This window comes from Triticum dicoccoides, chromosome 4A (genome assembly GCF_002162155.2).
Source record: "Triticum dicoccoides isolate Atlit2015 ecotype Zavitan chromosome 4A, WEW_v2.0, whole genome shotgun sequence".
Classification (NCBI taxonomy): domain Eukaryota; kingdom Viridiplantae; phylum Streptophyta; class Magnoliopsida; order Poales; family Poaceae; genus Triticum; species Triticum dicoccoides.
In genome coordinates this window covers 680,188,397-680,209,589 of record NC_041386.1, presented here as the reverse complement: position 1 = coordinate 680,209,589, position 21,193 = coordinate 680,188,397, and the positions used below count along the sequence as shown (strand labels likewise).

The following is a 21,193-nucleotide window of genomic DNA, read 5'->3' as shown; positions in this document are numbered from 1 at the left end:
TGTTCCGAGCATGCGTAGCAATGCGGCCCCAACCCCAGCCCCTGCAAAATTGCAAGACCAGTCCTTCGCGTACATCATTACGCTCTGAAGATACCATGGGCATACGGGGAGGGGCACGACCACGATAAGCCCAGAATGCGGCTTAACCACACCAGGGGCTCTCAAGTGTGTCGTTCTTTTTTTCTTTTTCTTTTTTTTGACCCACAGGACTCCGTTCATCAGAGGCCCTGTCCGGCAGTAGACCTGCCGAACTCACGATGCAACAGCCAGGGAAGGAGAAAGGCTCCGACGAATATCCAGGTGGTCTCCATTACGAGCATTAAATCTGTTTTATACACCATTCCGCAGCCTACCCCTGTAGGGGGACATGTTTAATAGTCCCATCCCTTGTTTACCGCACTATTTGTATCGTTCTGCATTCACGACAGTATTTCTTGAATAAACAATGCAGCACCTTTTTGCTTATAATTGCATTTCTTTCTTATACATATGTTCATTTATGACATGTTGCATCCGTACACTTTGATACGGCTAAATACACCAGGGGCTTATGTTTCCCACATCATGGTGTGATAAGTCCAAACACTTTCACAAGTGCGGCACCCCGAACTTATAGCATTATATGCATCGGCTCCGAATCATGTCTTGGGTCAATAGTTGGGTTTGCCCGGCTCCCATGTTTTGGTACCTTACGTTCCGTTGTATCGGCTAAGGTAGCACCGGGAGAACCACTGCGATTGCTCCCCGGTTGAGCTGGGCGAGCGCCTCAGTGGAGAAAGCTAAAACTGACCGTCATGATGAGGCGAGAGCCGGTCGCTGTTCGAGAGGTTTTTTTTGAGTCCCTAAAGACTTATGCCGCTTAGAGCGAGGAACCGGCTTTGTCCGGCACAGGCGTGGATAGCGCCCCAAATTCGGCCTTCCGAAGACTAGGGGCTTCGCCGAAATTTAAAATTATAGAATTCTATGGCTAAGTGAGAGTGTTCAAGCATTATAAGTCCGATTGCCTCGTTCGTTGTGTTGAGCGCCTCCCTAGATGGACCCAAAAATGGGAACAAGAGTGCTCAAATTTATCCCGAATACCCCAGCACTCGTGGGATGGGGGCTGAAGCCGACGACTTGCCATCTCTCAGATTTAATAAACGGCCGCACAGAAGGTAATATTTTAAATTAACAAGTGTTGCTTAGCGCATATGAACAAAGTCTTCAGCGCACGGGATAACAAAATGCGAGTCTACTCAAATATTACATCTTTGGAGCACTCACCCGCAATAATGCAGGCACCCTTCAGGACACTCTTATAATACATCTCGGGCGTGCGATACTCCTTGCCCGGCGGTGGCGCGTCCATCACAAGCTTCTCAGCATCCATCTTGCCCCGTTGCACCTTTGCGCGGGCAAGGGCCCGACGGGCACCTTCAATACAGGCGTAGTGCTTGATGACTTCAACCCATGGATACGCATCCACCAGCCGCCGCACCAGGCCGAAGTAGCTCCCAGGCATGGCCTCCTTGGGCCACAGCCGAACTATGAGGCCCTTCATGGCCTGTTCGGCCACCTTGTGGAGCTCGACCAGCTGCTTCAGCTGGTCTCTAAGGGGTACCGGATGTCCGGCCTCAGCATACTGAGACCAGAAGACCTTCTCCATTGAGCTCCCCTCCTCGGCCCTATAGAAAGCGGCAGCATCGGACACACTACAGGGCAGATCTGCGAACGCTCCTGGAGAGCTCCGAATTCGGGTAAGTGATAGATAATTCATACTCACATGCTTACTTTGCATGAAAAATGCCTTACCCGCCGCTATTTTCTTCAACACCTCGATTTCCTGGAGGGCCTTGTAGGCTTCGGCCTTAGCGGCTTTGGCACTCTCAAGAGCCAATGCAAGCTCGGACTCTCGAGTCTTCGAGTCACGCTCCAAACTCTCATGTTTTTCCACGAGAGCCTGGAGCTCTTGCTGTACCTCCGCCACCCGCGCCTCCTGCTTCTCTCGCTCGGTGCGCTCCGCGGCCGCATTGCGTTCGGCCGCGGACACCGCCTCCTTCAGGGTTGCCACCTCGTTCGTGGCCCCTGCAATACCCACGTTATCCTTGTCATTTTTCTTGCAACCAAAGATTTTTTTGTAAGGTACAATTTTAATAAGGTGTTACTCACCTTCCTTCTCCTCGAGCTGCTTCTTGGCACGGCCGAGCTTGTTCTCGGACCGCTCGAGGCTTTGCTTCAAAGTATTGACCTCCGCAGTCAGTGCGGCAGAGGTCAGCAGCACAGCCTACAATCCCATATTGACATATTTTTTATGACTCCTGTGTATATCTTTTTAGATCCTCAGTCCGGCTTTTCTTTCCGAACACCGAACCGAGCATCAGGGGCTACTATCTATGCGGTACTATTTCTCATATATCAAAATTCTTACCTCAAAGCCTGTTAGAAGGCTGCTGCAGGCTTCGGTCAGCCCGCTCTTGGCAAGCTGAACCTTCTGAATCACCGCACCCATGATGGTGCCGTGTTCCTCTTTGATGGAAGTGCCGTTGAGCGCCTCCAGCAAGCTATCTGGCGCCTCCGGTTGGATGGAGGCCGCCGGCGCCACGGTCTTGCCCTTCTTACGAAGGGGCCTCCCGCCGGACTCCGGAGCCACTACTGGTTCCGGTGTAGAGTCCGGTGCGAAGTCCGGGAGGTTGCCCTGCGGCACCTCCGGGGCCTCCTCCTCCTGGCGGGTCCCTTCCTGGGATCCCACCTCGGCATCATCCGCATCACAGGGGGAGGAGGCGTCGGAAGGGAATCCATATCCGACGCACCCAAGGACCCGCTCGACGAAGCGGGAAGATCATCCTTGGGTGGACTGCAGGGTTGTATGCGGCATTAGAAAGACACCATGTGGCGAAAAGAAAAATCATGAAGTTATTCGGGAGTCCGGATACTTACGATCTCGCCAGGGGCTTGGCCCTTGGAGGCCAGTCCTCGTCGTCGTCGCCGGCGTTGGAAGAGCAGTCCGGGGGAAGAGTCCTTCCCTTCTTGGACCCTTCAGCCTCCCTCGTTGGGGAGGCCTTCCTTTTCTTCCCTCCCCCTGCTGGGGGAGAGGCCTCTTTCTCCTCCTCGCCTTCGTGGGAGGAGTCCGCCTCGGTGTCATCGTCCGATGACACCTAAAAACGGGAACTCTTTCGAGTGCCCGTGGCCTTCTTCTTGGCCTTCTTCTCCGGCACCACGTGGGGTGCCAGAGCCAGCAGCCCCGTTAAACGGGCGTCCGCCGGGTCTTCTGGCAAAGGGGCCGGACAGATAGTCTGCTCGGCCTTCTTCAGCCAGTCCTGTCAAAGGAGAGGGAGTTTAGATCCCGCATAGAGTCAAACTATGGAAAACAAGTGTTCCGTAAAGGGCAAAATCGCTTACCTCGCTAGCCAGACGCTGCGAGCTGAATCCGCACTCTTCGGTAGCGGATGCGGGAGCCTCGGCGCCCTTAAACAGCACCCTCCAGGCCTCTCCGTACGTAGTATCGAAGATCCCGTTCAAATTCTGGTGCTGCGCCGGATCAAACTCCCACATATTGAAGTCCCGTTGTTGGCACGGGAGAATCCGGCGGATGAGCATGACCTGGACTACGTTGACAAGCTTGACATAGTTGGAGAAGGTTGAGGTGAGATGTGCGGACTTGTGCGCTGGAGCTCGAGTTCGGGGAGATGGATAAGCAAAGGAGGAAGAAGGCGTAGGTAAAAGTGTTGGATCTTTATCCCCTTATATGGGCGGACGAAACCATACGTCCCCACCGGCCTGATAAAACTCGCTTATCTCCCAAGCGCCACAATCAATGGCGCGGTTGGGTTACCCATGTCCGTATTGATGGGAATCCCAGAATAAGGGGAACACGATCTCTGCTTCGACAAGACGTGCCAAGGAAACCGCTTCGCTAAACGCGCTGAGGTGGTACAATAAAAACAATTCGAGTAAAGGCTTGGTAGTGGTGTGACGTCACGCCACAAAATACGTCAGCAGATTGAACTTGTGTAAATATTATTCTCTCTACGGTGGTATGTGGAATTTATTTTGCAGAGCCAGACACTATCCTGGTGTTCACAATCTTCTATAAATTATTCAGAGGAGGAACCCGCCTTGCAATGCCGAAGACAATATGCGCGCCGGACTCATCATCATTGAACCCTGGTTTAGGGGCTACTGAGGGAGTCCTGGACTAGGGGGTGTCCGGATAGCCGAACTATCATCATCGGCCGGACTCCAAGACTATGAAGATACAAGATTGAAGACTTCGTCCCGTGTCCGGATGGGACTTTCCTTGGCATGGAAGGCAAGCTTGGCGATACGGATATGTAGATCTCCTACCTTTGTAACCGACTCTGTGTAACCCTAGCCCTCTCCGGTGTCTATATAAACCGGATGGCTTTAGTCCATAGGACGAGCAACAATCATACCATAGGCTAGCTTCTAGGGTTTAGCCTCCTTGATCTCGTGGTAGATCTACTCTTGTAATACCCACATCATCAATATCAATCAAGCAGGACGTAGGGTTTTACCTCCATCAAGAGGGCCCGAACCTGGGTAAAACATCGTGTCCCTTGTCTCCTGTTACCATCCGCCTAGACGCACAGTTCGGGACCGCCTACCCGAGATCCGCCGATTTTGACACCGACACCGATCCTAAGTCACACCGATCTAGCATGTAACACATCATATCACTTTGCAGCCTCACACACGGTATTCCACGGGTGTCACCTTACCTGGCCCAGGACCGTTTGCGCCTTTTGGCTCACGTATATGATAGTGCCGCTAGCATCCATATGACAAAGAACCCGGGCTGACATGGCTAGTCGTGAACCCAAAGTGGCACTAACTTACAGGGACAGGCATACATGACCCAGCAATGAACGTGTCGTCATCGGCGAGTGAATCCGGGCTGTAGCAACTGGGCTAGCAGGACTCCGGTAAACCGGGCTGTAGCAGGCTAATAGGACTCCGGTAGACACCGCGTGACATTTCCCCGAAGGGACAGACACAGGAACGAAGAAGGACACATGCCGGCCAGCCTAAGTGTTCCAGAGCAGTAGCAAGCTACCAAGGCTTAGTGGAAGCACTAGGAGACATTTCCCGGTAAGAGAGGCTACCAAGGATAAACAACTAGATAGTCAGATCCCACACATACCAAGCATTTCAATAACATACACACAATATGCTCGATATGTGCAAATACAACATGGCATCACAACATGACTCTACAACTCAAGTATTTTATTCAATAGGCTCAGAGGAGCGAGATATTACAAACATGGGTCTCATGACCCAACATTCAGAGCATACAAGTCAAAGCACAAGCAGAAGCTTAACATGTCTGAGTACAAACATCCACAAATGAAAAAGGCTGAGAAGCCTGACTATCTACAAGATCCTGCCGAGGGCACAAGATCGTAGCTGAGGTAACAAGCTAAACGTCGAAGTCCACGCGGTACTACTAGTGAGACTGAAGTCTCTCTGCAAAAACATAAATTAAGCAACGTGAGTACAAATGTACCCATCAAGACTTACATCAGAACTATCTACATATGCATCATTATCAACAAAGGGGGTGGTGGGGTTTAACTGCAACAAGCCAGCTTTGACTCGGTGGCTATCCTGAACTACGACTGCAAGTAACTCTTTGAGGTGGCTCACAGAGTCCACATATTCACCATATCAATACACCACTATGGATCTGCTCCCGTCTCCCTACGAGAACGCCATCCATAGCACTCAGCTTATTTTGCGTATTTTAGAGTATCCACTTTCACTTATCTATGAACTGTATAGGCAACCCAGAAGTCCTTTACCGCGGACACATCTATTCGAATAGATAATGTTAACCCTGCAGGGGTGTACTTCTTCACACACGCTCTCACCACTTATCACCGTTTACACGACATGTACTCGGCAACCTTCAAGCGGAATCCCAGCTAGGGTGTCGGCCATGACCTGACTAACCACACAAGTTTCTCATCCAGGTTTATCGCCTATTCGGGTTCCATTCGCAAGGAGATCCGACCGGGGTGTCGCTCACGACCCCAAACAATGTGTGCAGGGTTCCCAAGCCCACCATCCGGGTGCCACCTGGTACACCGGGCCACTGTGCCTAGTCTGTCCCAAGCCCACCTATACCGGGTCCCACTTGATAGACTACCTACAAACACTAGAAACTAGTTGCAACTCCTGGACAGAGATCAAGTTGATTAATAAGCCGAGAGGGGCCGAGTTACCGGAACCCAATGTGTGGTAGTAACTGTTCATGGATCACAAACACAGAAGTCAGTTCCTGAGGACGGCTTCAATGAGACAACCCACCATGTACTCCTACATGGCCTCTCGCTACCTTTACCAAATCGTGTTAACACACTTAGCTCTCAACATTAGGACATGTTTCACAACATTCCAATTCATCTCCGATGAATCAGACCTGACACTACTCTAAGCAATAGCAGGCATGACAAACGAGCATGAATGAGTAGTCACATCAGGGCTCAAACAACTCCTACTCATGCTAGTGGGTTTCATCTATTTACTATGGCAATGACAGGTCATGCAGAGGAAAGGGGTTCAACTACCGCAACATGTAACAGTTGAATCGTTGTTGTCCTAATGCAGTAAAAGAGAGCAGGAGCGAGAGAGTGGGATTGTATCGGAATGAACAAGGGGGTTTGTCTTGCCTGGCACTTCTGAAGATAGTATAGTTCTTCATCGGTGTCATCGAACTCATTGCCGAAACCACGTCTATCGAGAGGGGGCAATACCGGCAACGGAGAAGGAAACACAATAAATGCAATGCAGCAATATGATGCATGAATGTGACATGGCAATATGCTGTTGATTGAGCTAATGCAACTAACAACAAGTTAAATGGAGTTGGTTTGAACACTAGGTTCAAATTCAAACTCCATATGTGATTTCTTAAATGCCATTTAATGGAATTGTCCTAAACAGTAGTAATAAGTTGTTCTAACATGCATGAGAATGGTACAGATGGGTAGATTGGATTTTTCTGATCATTTTTCATATATAATTTATTTCATTATGAGTTACGGTTGATTTTATATGATTTTTAGAAGTTTAAACATTTTCTGAAATAAATAAACCATCTAAGATTTATTTAAATTCCAGAAGAATTACTGTGTCAGCATGACGTCACTATGATGTCAGCGGTCAACAGGGTTGGCCAGGTCAAACTGACCAGTGGGTCCCGTGTGTCAGTGTCTGGACTAACTAACCTAATTAAAATTAACCCTAACTAACTTGGTTAGCCGGGCGGGGCCCGCATATTAGTGATAGGTGGGGTTGTTAGTGCCTAAACTAATTAGGCCACGTCAGGTGGCTGGAGATTAGCCGGCGATGACCACAACCGATGGTGGGGGTTCGCCGGAGTTGCGCCAGAGGCGACGGATCTACGCGCCGAGGGAACTAGAAAGTAGCCCGTGCCCGCGCGCATATAGAGAAAGCAACGAGAGGTCGCGGGGTGGCCGGAGTTCGCCAGAAGCGAGCTCGCGGCGGCGGCCGAAGTTCAGTTGCGCTCGGAACCAGCGTTGTGGTGAGCGGCAGGTCGAGCGGTGGGGTGCTAGGTGCTCCTGCAAACGTGCTGAGCACGGTGACGCTTTCAGACAAGGCGGAGGTGGGCTCTAGCCACGGCGGCGACGAAGCGCAACGGCGGCGAGCTTCGGTCGGGGTGGCCAAAGGGGCTAGAGGAGGAAATCGACAGAGGGGAGAGAGGGGTTGGGAGCAGGGGCTCACGGCGATGCCGAAGAGGAGGTCAGCGAGCCCGGGGAGGTCTTGGCGGTGCCGAATCGACCGGAGGCAAGCTCGGGTACCTGGGGTTGAAGACGAGGTAGAAACGTCTGTGTGGTGCTCCCACGGTCGAATGGACTAGTGTAGACGACGGAGGAGACGACGCCGGTCCTTCTGGATGCTTTGGCAAGGCGAGGGGTGGACGGTGGCCACGGTGGTAGTGAACGGCGGCGATGGGCTCGCTCGGGTGGTTGTGGCCATGGCGAGGAGGGGGCAGAGGGGGAGAGTGAAACGTCTAGGGGGTCGGGGCGGCGCCGAAGAGAAGGCCCGAGGCGTCTTGGTGGCCTCAGTGATGTAGGCGAAGAGGTAGGTGCGTGGCGCCGCGGGCGCACGTGCGCTGTCTCCCTCCTCTGCCTACTGGCAGAGGTAGGTGATGACTGGCACGGGCCAGGTGGGCCGGCCCAGCCAGGTAAGTGGCCTGTGGCCTTTCTCTCTCTCTCTCTCTGTCTCTCTCTATCTATCTCTCTCTCTCTCTTCTATTTAATTCTGTTTTTCTATATTTCTGTATCTGTTGGGCTTTATTAAAAATAGCTAGGCACTTCCAAAAATCCTGAAAATAATTGTGGGCTCTGTTTAGATTATTCTCAACAGCCCTCACTTATTTCCAGAATTATTTGGGCATTTAGAATATTTTATAGCATTTAAATGCCCAAATGCAAATACTATATGATTTAATTCAGTGACCATCTGTTGTCCTAAAAAAGTATGCACCATTTTTGTCAGAGGTTCTAGACCAAGGCAAAGATGATGAACATTTTAGAAGGACATTTTGGGTTCACTGAAAATGATTTTAGTAAACCCTAGTTGGTTTAAAGGGGTGTTGGGGCTTCTGTCTTCCCCATTTCAAGTTTCTGAGAAAATTTAAACATGATGCAACAACAAATGCTAGCTCTAGACAGACCAGAGCTAGGGATGTGACAACTCACCCCCACTAAACAAGAATCTCGTACCGAGATTCAAGACGTGAAGTAAGAAGACAAAGGGGACACTAAGTATCACAACTTCATGATCCAACTGTCTTCTTGGGGTTGTTGATTTGTTGACTCAAATTGATCTTGACGTCTTTGCTTTCGAGATCTTCATCCAACATGAGGACAAAAGAGCGAAACATGCCTACATGGATGGATCATATTAATTATCACAAGATCAACTCACAGAATGGGACGTAACAACATCTTTCGAGATGAGACACGGAACATACATCTAGAGAGATGGAGTGAAACAGATGACGAAGGTTCTCTAGATAAACAACAATTTCACACCTAAGAGGGCGGTGAATGGTTGTCAACATAGCGAGGATTTGGGTTTCCATGATACCACAACGAGACACCTTCGAGAAGGGTGACTCGTAGAATTATTACCTTAAGTGGCAAAATAATTACTTTTTGATTCAGAGATCAATAAAACTCTCTATACCAGCCAAAGGCAAATTACAATCGATCGTTTGAACGAATTCGAAAGAATGGCATACTCAGTTTGGAAAGGAAACTAGAGTTATAAGACAACTCGACAAACGGAAGCACATTCCAATTGATATCGAGGATATAACCTAGTGTCTGAGCATGCCCTCAAGAACTTGAGCATTTCCATATTCATCAGGGTCTTACCAACATCCATGTCGAGGATCCTGGCGACACATCATACTACCATGATGAATAGTGGTGGACAATGCAGATGCAAAGGAAGATAACACTTTCTCTGATTTCACCTTAGCGAGGCCAAGGAAAAAAATCTAGATGATCGACCGAGAGACATTTAGCACTCCGCTACTAATGTTCTCCTTGATGTGCTAGCGTAACCCATTTAATGATATGGTTTGGTATCTAGAACATCAAGTAAAAGGTCAGACTTTGGGAGCACAAGAATCCATAAGGAACAATTACGAAGGTAAATCCTACGAAATCCTTATGGGGAGGTGGCCAACTTCCTCAATCAAGATACTACAATAATAGGTCTTCCGGCTGGGTGTGTTCGCCACGACATCCACTTAACCGGTTACAGAGAGACCATTATTATAGTTCTTGGGAAACATTCTAACCATCATATCTGCCTGAGATTAAGATCTGGTTGGTGTCAGAATAATCCAGACTCATCGAGTCTAGGAAGAAAAATGAAAGTTTGCAACACAAATCGACGAGATGACGTTGCGAGATTCTTGGGAAATGAACTATGATAGCAAGCTCCAAAAAATGAGTTGGTTCTGCTACACACATGTGAACACGTTGTCCCAGACAAAACATGATCACATGGTAGTCTTACAATAAAACACTACCGAGTTCCGGTGGGGAACCATCGACGAGGATATCGAGGTCCTTACATAAGTCCGGATTAGCTCTTATGAAGGAACTCCTTTTCCTTGAACAAATCAATCAGTGGCTTGGTGTGCTAGGAATGCATATGGAATGAAGGTAGCTAATCTCACAAACCAATGTATACTTCGCACATGCATGACTGACTTGGGATGATTCCAGAGGAAGCAACATTGAATTCCTCGGCTTCACGGCGGCAACTTGCACCAAATGCACATGAATTAGAGGAAGTCACTTCTTTCATCCGGGCATATGCTTCATGTACGGGACATGAAGATAATGCTTACAAAAGTTTCCAACACTAGCTTGATGTTTAACATGAATCATGGAGGAGACAAAATGCTACTGATGGGCTCAATAGCAACTCATCGGAATTTCCATATCACTGGATTTCCACCATTATGTGAACGATGTGATAGTATTGGTCAGACCAAAAGATGTAATGGTGTATGCTCGAGGGATCAAGCACGAGTAAAACAACATTATGAATATCGTTGGTTCTGATTTGATTTGATGATAGCACATACTCAAATCAAAGATTGAATAAGATGATAGATCCAATCACTGATCACGAGGACCAATTGATGAGGATATCACCTGTCTTCAACATGCATACAAGATATCCCATAAAATGAACTAAGTCAGACAAGCTTTTATCTTCCAACTCTCCAAGTTGTTGTTTAGCTTAACCAACTAGCTCAGGGGTATCCAACACAGATTCTGGAGAGAGGGTGGTTTTGAAAACCAACTTGATAATGAGCTCAACATAACGGTCAGGTGACAACCTGGTAATACTTCCGAGAAGATATTCGGAAAATCATGAACCACCAATACGTTATTAAGCTCGAGAACAATCTTGCCTTTCACTAGTAGAGAAAGGGTTAAATGTACATCACATTAGTGTCGGTTTGAATTTGAGCTGGCACTAATGTGTCCATTAGTGCCGGTTCCAACGGCTAGGCGGGCGGATATCATTAGTACCGGTTCGTGGGCAACAATTAGTACCGGTTCATGCCACGAACCGGTACTAATGATGCTGTGTCAGGCTGTGGGCCCCACGAACACCTTTAGTACCGGTTCATGGCATGAACCGGTACTAGAGTTTCTTATTAAGCTGATTTTTAGTCCCACCTTGCTAGGAGAGAGGCAGTAGGAGCGGTTTATAAGCCGTGAGTGCAGAGACGATGAAGGAGAGGCGCAATGCTCACCTGCAGGTTGCTTAGCTTCAAACCTTTCGGAATAGAATAGATTGCACGGAGCTATGTGCAGTGTAGTCTACCCTATTCCGAAAGGCTTGAAGCTAATTAACGAGCATTGCACCTTTTTATTTTTTTGCTAACTTATTAGAACTCCAGACTTCTTGTGTTACGGCAAAAACTGGATGCACTTCGTGTACAAACTGGACAATTTCTTTCGAAGTATCAAGGCCGGTTTCGGACGAGAACTCATCTGTTACACCGGCACTTCATTTTTTAAACTTACTACAACTTCAGACTTTTTCGCATTTAGTACGCACCATTCTAAGCCATGTCATCAATTTTCAACCCTTTCTGACACCATTTGCTCCCCTAGCACGAATCGGTACTAAAGAGGTTGTGGCAGGGCTATTTTTAGTCCCACCTCGCTCCCCTAGCAAGATTTTGACCACCTTAAATATGATACTTCTCAAATTATCACAAGCATTTGGTCTTCATTGAACTCTATGTGTAGGATCTGTGGCTGCAATAGGAGTCTTCGCCGGTTCTTAAATCGGTTGTAGATTACTATTGACAATTTAGATTCTATACAAAAAGATCATTGATGATCAATGTATTTTTTATGTACTTCTCTGTAGCAGTAGCGCGTTTTGGCTGAAAGGCGGTACTGATCAATGTATTTTTTCTGTGTTCAGATGCACAATTTAAATATGTTACTTCTCAAACTATCACAAGCATTTGGTCTTCCAACACGTTCTGACGTCATTTGCGGTTTTCAGTCAACGATTTGTTTAGATCGGAGCTAAATGACCGTGAAAATGAAAATCACTACAAAACAAACTCTGGAAATGTTGAAGGTATCATCATTTCACCCGCATAGCATGTGGGAAAGAGTAGAGAGGGTCACGGCAAAAAAGAAAAAACTACATAAAAAATTACTCAAAAATAAATAATAGAAAACAAATAAAGTAGAAAAGAAAAAACTATATAAAAATTTACTCAAAAATAAATACCAGAAAATAAATAATGCAGAAAAGGAAAAAATTATAAAAAGCAAAAATATTCACAAAGAAACTAAATACAGTAAAAAAAACTACTCAGAAATAAATAGAAGAAAACAAATAAAGTAGAAAAGAAAAAACTATATAAAAAATTACTCAAAAATAAATAATGCAGAAAAGAAAAAAATTATATATAGCAAAAATATTCACAAAGAAACTAAATAGAGCAAAAAAACTATTCAGAAATAAATAGAAGAAAACAAATAAAACAGAAAAGAAAAAACTATATAAAAAAATTACTAAAAAATAAATACAAAAAATAAATAATGCAGATAAGAAAAAAAATTATATAAAGCAAAAATATTCACAAAGAAACTAAATACAACAAAAAAACTACTCAGAAATAAATAGAAGAAAACAACTAAAGCAGAAAAGAAAAAACTATCTATCTATATCTATACCTATACTAATTAGCGACTCCCTAAAAATTACCACGCTAATCAGAAATTAACAACCGTTAATCTAGTGTGGGACCACATTATTACGGTGTAGATTAACTTTCGTACAGAAAAAAACAAACCAACCTTTAAGCCAACTAAGTTGGCCGAAAATAGATTGATTAGAAAGCCCAACATCTTTGAAGCTGAAAAAGTGGCCCATAATGCTCTCACGGTTCTGAAAACAAAAGTTAAAAGAGAATATCTCCAACATATCTTCCTCCACCGTCTCCTCTTCTCCCTATAAAAAACAGCAAATCTGAAGAGTCCCTATCTCTTACTCTCTCTCTGAAGCTTTCATGTATTCTTTTCCTCTCTTATGTCTTTTTCCTCCCCGATGGAAAACAGATCAGTATCTCTCTTATATTGGAGAAAACCTTTCCAGAAAGGCCAGCGATCTGCGCCGGCGCACCGGCCCAACAGTTGGGCCGGTCGAGCCCGAACCGTCCGATGCGGTCAGCGCCAACCGTCAGATCTGCGCGCAAAGTGGGTACCTAATGAACCGTTGCAGCAAAAAATGGTATGTTATGTTGCAACCGTGCTAAAGACGCGCCACAACGGGGAAAACGTCTGTTCGTCCCCAACCCGCGGCGGCGGCTCCCCAACCCGCGGCGGCGGCGGCCGGATCCGCCGGTTTTTTGTTCCCCACGACCTAATAACCTCGAGGAGGGGCTCCCTCATCTATCAAGACGCCCTGTGCTTGCTTCAACCATGTCGTACATCCGCAACGACCTCCTTGCCGCCATGGATTTGGGCTCGAGCTCCGCTGCCGTTCATGGCCGAAGCCCACTGAGGAGGGAAGACCCTGGTAGTAGTGGACCGGTGCTGCAACGGTACTACAACCCTGGTGTGGTCTTCGAAGATGCAGCATGGCATGGCCGGGATGAATTTGATCTGGTATGAAATTCAATTGCAAATCCTAGATCATTTTGTTCACAAAAAAATTTTTGCAACCTTTGATGATCATGAGATTGAAAAGAGATGTTGCCAACATGCTTGTGTTTGTTTTTTGTGTAATATTGCTAATATGTTCTCAATTAATGCTAGTAAGATGTTTCTTCCTGCTGGATGTTGATAAAATGTTACAAGCATGTGTTGCATTTGCTTCATGCTACTTGCTGGATGTTGCATGCTGCATCCTAAAATGCTGCATGCAGGAATTGTTTTTCGGTTATGATTGCCATGCTGCGTCCACTTTTTTTGTTCGTGCTTTTTACGTATTTTTTCACGCAGCAAAAAAAATGACTTGGTTGCTGATTTTGTTGCAGAATGTTGCTGTTGAGCCATCAATTTTCCTTGACGATGATATGCAAAATGTTGCATATGAAGAAGAAGAAGAAGAAGAAGGCATTGATCTGAATGAAACTCCGCGAAATGTTAGTGACGATTCGTTTCAGCTGAACACCGATGGTGTAGCTCCAAATCAAGGCAATGCTCGTGTGGCTAGTGACAATGCCAATGGAAATGCTGCAACGCTTGTTGACGAACCGGATGAAGATATATCATCACAGCCAGTTGTCCCTTTTGTTGGAATGGTTTTTGACAATGTTGAAGAAGCTCAGCGTGTTTACAATGAATATGCCTCGAAGATGGGCTTTGGAACTCGCATTGTGACGTCAAAGTATAGTAGGAAAGATAGCTCGGATAAGAAGCGCATTCTAATCTATAGAGTTTTTGAGTGCATACACTCACGGAAAAATCCTTCGAAGAGTGTTGGTGATAGCATTTCTGAAGGGGCTGCAACAAATGAGTGTGATGATGTTGATATGAGCTATGCTAGTAACAAAAAATCTCCAAGCAAACAAGCTGGCATCTATATGGATGTGAGCGACAAGAGGAAAAGAAATCGGTTGGAGCGGTATGATTGCAAGGCTCATATGGGTGTTAACCTCAAAGACGGTAGCTGGGTTGTGACAATTTTTGAGGCCGATCACACACACCAGTTGATGTTGCAAAGGGGGCGTCGGAGATTTTGCCGCTCTCACAGAAAGATCCCGGATGCAGACATGCAGTACATCACTTCACTGCACTATCGCAACATATCTACGGCTAATATGATGGGCTTGCTTGGAGATGCACGGTGTTGCGATCCAAGGAGTTTGCCATATGTGAAGACTGATGTGACAAATGCAAGAGCAAAGTTGCGAAGGGGCCTATCGGAACGTGATTTGGAGCTGACAATCGAGTACTTTGAGAGAAGACAAGTGGAGAATCCAAACTTCTTTTTCTCGAAGCTAGAAGAAGATGGAGCTGTTAGGGCGCTTTTCTGGGTTGATGGGAGAACAAGGGCCTTGTATCCAAAGTACAAAGATTGTGTGTTTTTCGACACCACATTCTGCACAAATCGCTACAACTTGCCCTTTGCTCCAATTGTTGGCATTAACAACCACACACACACTGTTTGCTTGGGGTGTGCTTTGTTGCCTGATGAGACCATTGAAACTTTCAAGTGGGTCTTCCAGCAATGGATGTTGGCAATGAATAATGAGCATCCGTTGAACATTATGACTGATCAAGACCAGGCAATGGCTACAGCCATCTCAATGGTATTCCCACATTCAACACACAGATGTTGCAAGTGGCACGTCTTCCGGGTTGCAAGAACAAAACTAGGGAGGATGCTGGGCAAGGATGAGCCTTTTGCAGAAGCATTCTATGGTTGCATTAATGGTTCAGACACCGTTGAGGAGTTTGAAGAACGGTGGAAGCAGATGGTCGAGGTGTTTGGTGTGGTTGATAAGAAACACCTCAAAAACATGTGGAACAGCAGGGAGACGTGGGCTCCTGTGTACTTTAGGAATAAGTTCTTCCCATTCACAGGAACAACTGGGCGCTCCGAGGGCCTGAATTCCTACTTCAAGACATTAAATCACCATGGAGACTCGGTTTGGACCTTTGTGCAGCAGTTTGAGCTTTGCCAGGAGCTGATGCTTGATCGTGAAGACAATGCGGGCTTCATCAATGAAGCGACGAGGCCACCACTCTGGGGCAAGTAAGTCCAAAAAAGTCATGTAGCATTTTTTTTAGTTTCCCAGTACAGTTTGGATGCAGCATTTGAATGAAACATATGTAGCAATTCTTATTGATGTTGGAAGCTTTTTTGTTTGCAGTTACAACATTGAGAAGCAGGCTGCTGATTTCTATACCAGAGAGGTATTTTTCAAGTTTCAGAAACTATTGGCTAAATCAACAGGCTATGGGTTGCAATACCAGCTGCAAGGGAATGTCGGCTGGTTTCGTCTTGTTGCAAATGATGGCATGAACCCTAAAGTGTACACGGTGCGTGTTGCCCCTGATGATCAGACATACATGTGCAGTTGCAACATGTTTGAGATGTGTGGGCTGATCTGCCCACAAATCATCCGTGTCATGGTGCACCTGAACGTGCAAGCGATACCTGCGAATTACATGCTTCCAAGATGGTCTAAGAGAGCAACCGACCTTGCACTTGAACCAGGCGATGGGCATAGAGCTATGCATTTCGGCGTCCCCACAACAAACACCCTAAAGTTTAACTCTCTCTGCCGGAAGTTTGGGAAACTCGCTTCTGATGCATGCTTCAATGATGAAGCTTATAGTTTTGTCTCTGGGCTAATTGATCAGGGCAGTGTTGGGGTTGCTGAAATAAAAGCTAGAGCGATCGATGAAGTTGCACGAGGCGAAGAAGCCCAAGGTCATGCAGCAAATGAACAACTCTCAGGGGGTCCCAGTACAGGGCAGCAGGATAAACCCCCCGTAGGACTACGAAACCCACCAAAGTCAGCAAAGAAGGGGAGGCCAAAAGAAAAAGAGAAGCGAAGGAAGCCACTAATTGAGCTTCGAGAAGATGAAATGAAGAAGAAAGCAAAGAAGGACGCAGCGAAAACGAAGAAAGCTCCAAAGCCAATGGAAAAGAAGACTCCATGCAAATATTGTGAAGATGAGGATCACAACGTGAAGAACTGCCAACTCCTTGCCGCTTTTCTTGCTGCGAGTGCGAGCGCGAAAGCTCCAGGTGTCGGGCCAATCCTTACACTTTAGGATGTTCCGTGAGGGGAACAATGATGAATTACCTTGTAACACCCCATGTCTTATGATAAAAAGTTGTGTTGACTAGTTGTGAATGTTTGTGTTTTGGGATTGCAACATACTACTACATGTGTGGTTTCAAAATGCAGAATGTTGATTTTTGAATTATGATGGTGCCAACTTATAAGTTTTTTTTAAAATAGTACTCAATGGTTGAATATCCTTGAAAACATGTTTAGAATCTCTGTGAAAAAGCATGATTGCAACATTTTAAAAACATGGTTGAAGCTTCTGTAAACATGGTTGAAGCTTGTAGGAAACATGGTTCAAGCTTTTGGAAAACATGGTTGAATCTTTTTGAAAAATAATGGTTGAAGCTTTTGGAAAACATGGTTGAAGCTTTTTCAAGCAATGGTTGAAGCTTTATTAAACATGGTTGAAGCAAAAAAAATGGTTGAAAGATTTTGGAAAAAATGGTTGAAGCTTTTTCAAGCAATGGTTGAAGCCATTTTTAAACATGGTTGAAGCAAAAAATAATGGTTGAAGCTTTTTTAAACAATGGTCGAAGCTTTTGGAAACATGGTTGAAAGCTTTTTCAAACAATGGTTGAAGCTTTTTTAAACATGGTTGAAGCAAAATAACAAGTTTGAAAAAGGAAAAAGCCTTGAATGATTTAAAGTGTTGGTTTTGCTATGCAGCAAGAGTTTGGAAAGGAAGCTTATTTACATTATGCTTCCAGCAAAAAATCACAGGGGATGTAGCAAAAAAATCACAGGTAAAAATGTAGATTTTTGCCATGCAACAAATCTAACAGAAGGTTGTAGCTATTTTTTGTAAGCTTCCAACAATTTGACTGTGACAATGCAGCATCCACATATTGTTTTCATGAAAAAAGGTTTCGAGGGGAAAAATTGCACAGAGATTCCCTTGAAACTTCTATGGATGAAGCTCATAACCAGCAAAACAATAAACGGGTGTCAATGCATGATCATGTTGGCAAAGCAGAAGATCACATCCATTAAAGAACGGGAGAAGTGCTTCATCCAAAAGAGATCAAGTTATCATCGGTTTACATACCAAAAAAAGAACACATATGTTTACCGAGGGTATCATTAGGGTACATACGAACGCGCACTACTCTAATACTATCAGAACGCTGCCACCTCAGACATGATTCTAGACCTAACGAAAGAAAACGAGCTTGATCGTCTTGAACCCTCCCGCAAATTAAGCCGCCAACTCTTCCTTGAATGCCCGCTCCATTGGGGCATTGTTCATTGGGTGAGTGCAAAGGTTGTGCACCACATCCATGCGGTATCGCGCCACGTCTTCCTGTAAAAATGAATGAAAAAAATTAAGCAAGTATGATACTAATTATTCTTGTGTTGCATGAGTATTGAAAAAAAGGAAAGTAGATTGCAACAAAATACAAAAGAAATTACCTGATTGAACTCTTTCATTGACTTCCCATCAAAGTTCTCCACATATTTGAGCCCGAAAAAGCCACAATCACATCTGTGAGATTAAAAAAAATTCTCCTTCATATTTCCGATGCATAGTTGAAACAAGCAAGAATGTTGAAATGGAACACATGATTGAAGCAAAATTCAAAAAGAAAACTCACAGGTTATCTTGCTTTGGGTAATCCTCTAGGTCAACACGGGCGAAGGATCCAACATCGACATTGAATTGGCTGTACTCTTGCGCGAGGGCTGCAAAGTTTGTGATCTACCACCAAGAAACACGCACAAAAGTTTGAAAATAAAAGGATAAGGTGTGTGAAAGATGACAACATGGCATTTATGTAGATGAAGCAAAATTCAAACAGAAATTTTAAAAATAGAGAGCATGAGCCTACCAGGTTATTTGCTTGCTTCTTCAAAGGAGATTGTTTTCCTTTTGAATGGATTGAGTCAAATACATTCCACTGCTTGTATAGCAAGTTTGCGCAAACAATTATCCAGTGCTTATCATGAACAATTGTGAAAAAAAGCTGGAAAGCACAAAAAGAAAGGCAAAAGGGGGACTCAGACACATGTAACTGATGTGCAAAAAAGCTTCCAACATCAATTAGAGTTGCTACATGTGTTTCAAACAGATGTTGTCAACATCAATAATAATTGCTACATATGTTTCGAAAGAAATGCTACATCATTGGATCATATTTTCAAAGTATTTGTGGTGCGAAACAAAAGTAGGCTCTCTGGAAACTTACGAGGTCATATTTATTCGCCTTGAACTTTGTCACAGCCCTTTCAAGCTCGGGTATGAGTTTTGCTGGTTGGAAGGTTGTTGGGTCTTGTTTTAGTAGCATCTACTTGAAGGATACAACAAAATGGTTAGTGTGTGTTGCAACAAAAAATGTGAAGAAAAAAGGAATGAAGCATTGCTTGTTTCTGCAAAAACTTACCCCCGCGTGGACTGAGAACATGTATTTCTTCCGATTCGTACCACTTGCTGCACGGGATTTCATGTTGTTCATCTCGATACATAGGTACATAACCTCATCATTCATATCCCCACGAGGCTTGAAGCATACCAGGAATTTCTTGTATCCAATGTAAAATCCACCCATCTTGATGAAAGGTGTCCTGTTACCATAGATGCAACCAAATGAATCATTTGTTTCGAGCAGAAAAAAAATAAAAAACAGAAAGCAACAAGAGATAGGGCTTAGGTAGCTCACACTTGTTCATTGGCATGTGATCTCGTCAATGGTTTCCCATGCTTTACATACTTCTCATACATGGCTGCAGCTGCATCAACCTTTTGCTTCTTTGCCTTGGTATTTTTTACCGCTGGAACTTTAGCCATCCTCTTCTTCCTAGTGTTCTTGTCATGTGTGCTAGGGCCACTGCTTGCCTCAACAAAATGCTCTTCTGTAGCGACCATATTAGGAGCTGCAGCAAGCAACAAAAAATGGATGAGTTTTGCAAGGGATTGTACAAAAAGAGAATTTGATGCAATCACACATATGTAGCAAAAAAAATGACATGGAGAAAAACAAAAAGAAATGATGCAGGAGGAAGGAAGCATACTTGGGCTGTCATCATCGTCTGAAACAGGGAACACGGGGATGTTTTCAAAAATGGGGCTGACTGTGCTTTTCTTGGTTATAGGCTCATCCGTGCAATGCATCATCTCGTAGTCTTCGGAGCCCTTTGGGAACAACTCACAGGATGGTTCGTCGTCCCAAATGACAGCTGTCGCACTCCTGGGTGCATCATAGAAGAGTGGGGGGCTGTGAGGTGAGACGTTCCCTTCCATCTCGAAACTCACTCGTTGTTGCTCACGAGTTTCAGCAGCCTCGGTTGCTACTTGTTGCTTCAATCCGGTGACTTCATCCTTGTTAATGCTAGGTGTTGTACCTTCAGCTTGAGCTTGAGCACCAATGCCATCATTTGCAGCTTTAGCATCATTCTCTTTTCCGCGACATTCGTCCATGATAGGTGCTTCGAAGGAGAAGTTGGGCTCACTGGTAGCTGTGACGGCGTCTCCAACATCGCGAAGGAGGGCAGCCATCCGGCTGCACTGCAATCCCTTTAAACACTGTCCAAACTTTCCTACAACATCATCCACCTCCGCTGCAAAAAAACCCTTGTGCTTGTCGTAAAGCATTTGAAACTGAGTTGGTACCTACAACAAGCCAATTATTGTACATTTTAGTCACATGTGTGGATGTAAAAAAACACAAAATGTGGGTGTGGCACATTAGAGGTATGGATGGAGCGAGAAAACAAGTAGGTATGCTACTGTGTTACTATGTATCAGATAAAGAGTGTGATTGTAGCAAATTACTGTCATGTATGTAGGTAGCAGATTTATGATATGGATGTAGCAAAACTATAACATGGATGAAGCAAAAACAGAAGGTAGTTGTAGCACACTAGACACATGGATGTAGCAAAAAAAGCCTAGTAGGTTATAACTTAAACCACATATGAAGCAAAAACAGAACATGGTTGTAGCACATCAAAATGAAGGATGCAGCAAAATAAATATACACTTGCAACTTGATATAACAAAAATAATGTGAAGCCTAAACAGGAAATGAAAATGTACCCTTAGATCTTGCATGCTAGGGAATGATTGCTGCAGCCACTCGTTCAGCGATGATGATAGGTGTGGTTCAGCATCAACATTTTGTTGAGCCTCGTTTGATTGAGAGTTCTTTGCTTGATTTTCAGCACCTTGAACTTGGCTTCCTTGGCCACTAATTCCTTGGCCACTAGGTGCTTCAGCACCACCTCCCTGCCCACTAGCTGCTTCAGCACCAACTTCCTGTCCCACAAGTTGTGCTGCATAGGGGGTGTTGCACAAACTCCGGATCTAGGAAAACAAAACATGAGTGGCGGAAATAAGAAGGCTGCCATAAACTAATT

At 45.1% G+C, this 21,193-nt stretch overlaps 2 protein-coding genes across 2 annotated transcripts in view; both read right to left on the bottom strand.

Moving 5' to 3' along the window:
- Window positions 1–18,038: 18,038 nt before the first annotated feature.
- On the bottom strand, window positions 18,039–19,386 carry LOC119284076 (putative ubiquitin-like-specific protease 1B). Its single transcript, XM_037563362.1, has 6 exons — window positions 19,222–19,386; window positions 19,027–19,125; window positions 18,670–18,804; window positions 18,436–18,539; window positions 18,254–18,326; window positions 18,039–18,143 (listed from the first exon to the last, which is right to left on the bottom strand). Exons 1-6 carry the CDS (start codon window positions 19,384–19,386, stop codon window positions 18,039–18,041), a joined length of 681 nt encoding a protein of 226 aa, XP_037419259.1.
- Window positions 19,387–19,493: 107 nt separating this feature from the next.
- Window positions 19,494–21,193, bottom strand: part of LOC119284075 — a 4,998-nt gene continuing 3,298 nt past the window's right edge. The window contains exons 5-7 of the mRNA XM_037563361.1: window positions 20,874–21,140; window positions 19,850–20,447; window positions 19,494–19,711 (exon numbers count right to left, since the gene is read on the bottom strand). Coding sequence (XP_037419258.1) covers window positions 19,494–19,711; window positions 19,850–20,447; window positions 20,874–21,140 — 1,083 coding nt within the window. The remainder of the gene's footprint in view (window positions 19,712–19,849; window positions 20,448–20,873; window positions 21,141–21,193) is intronic.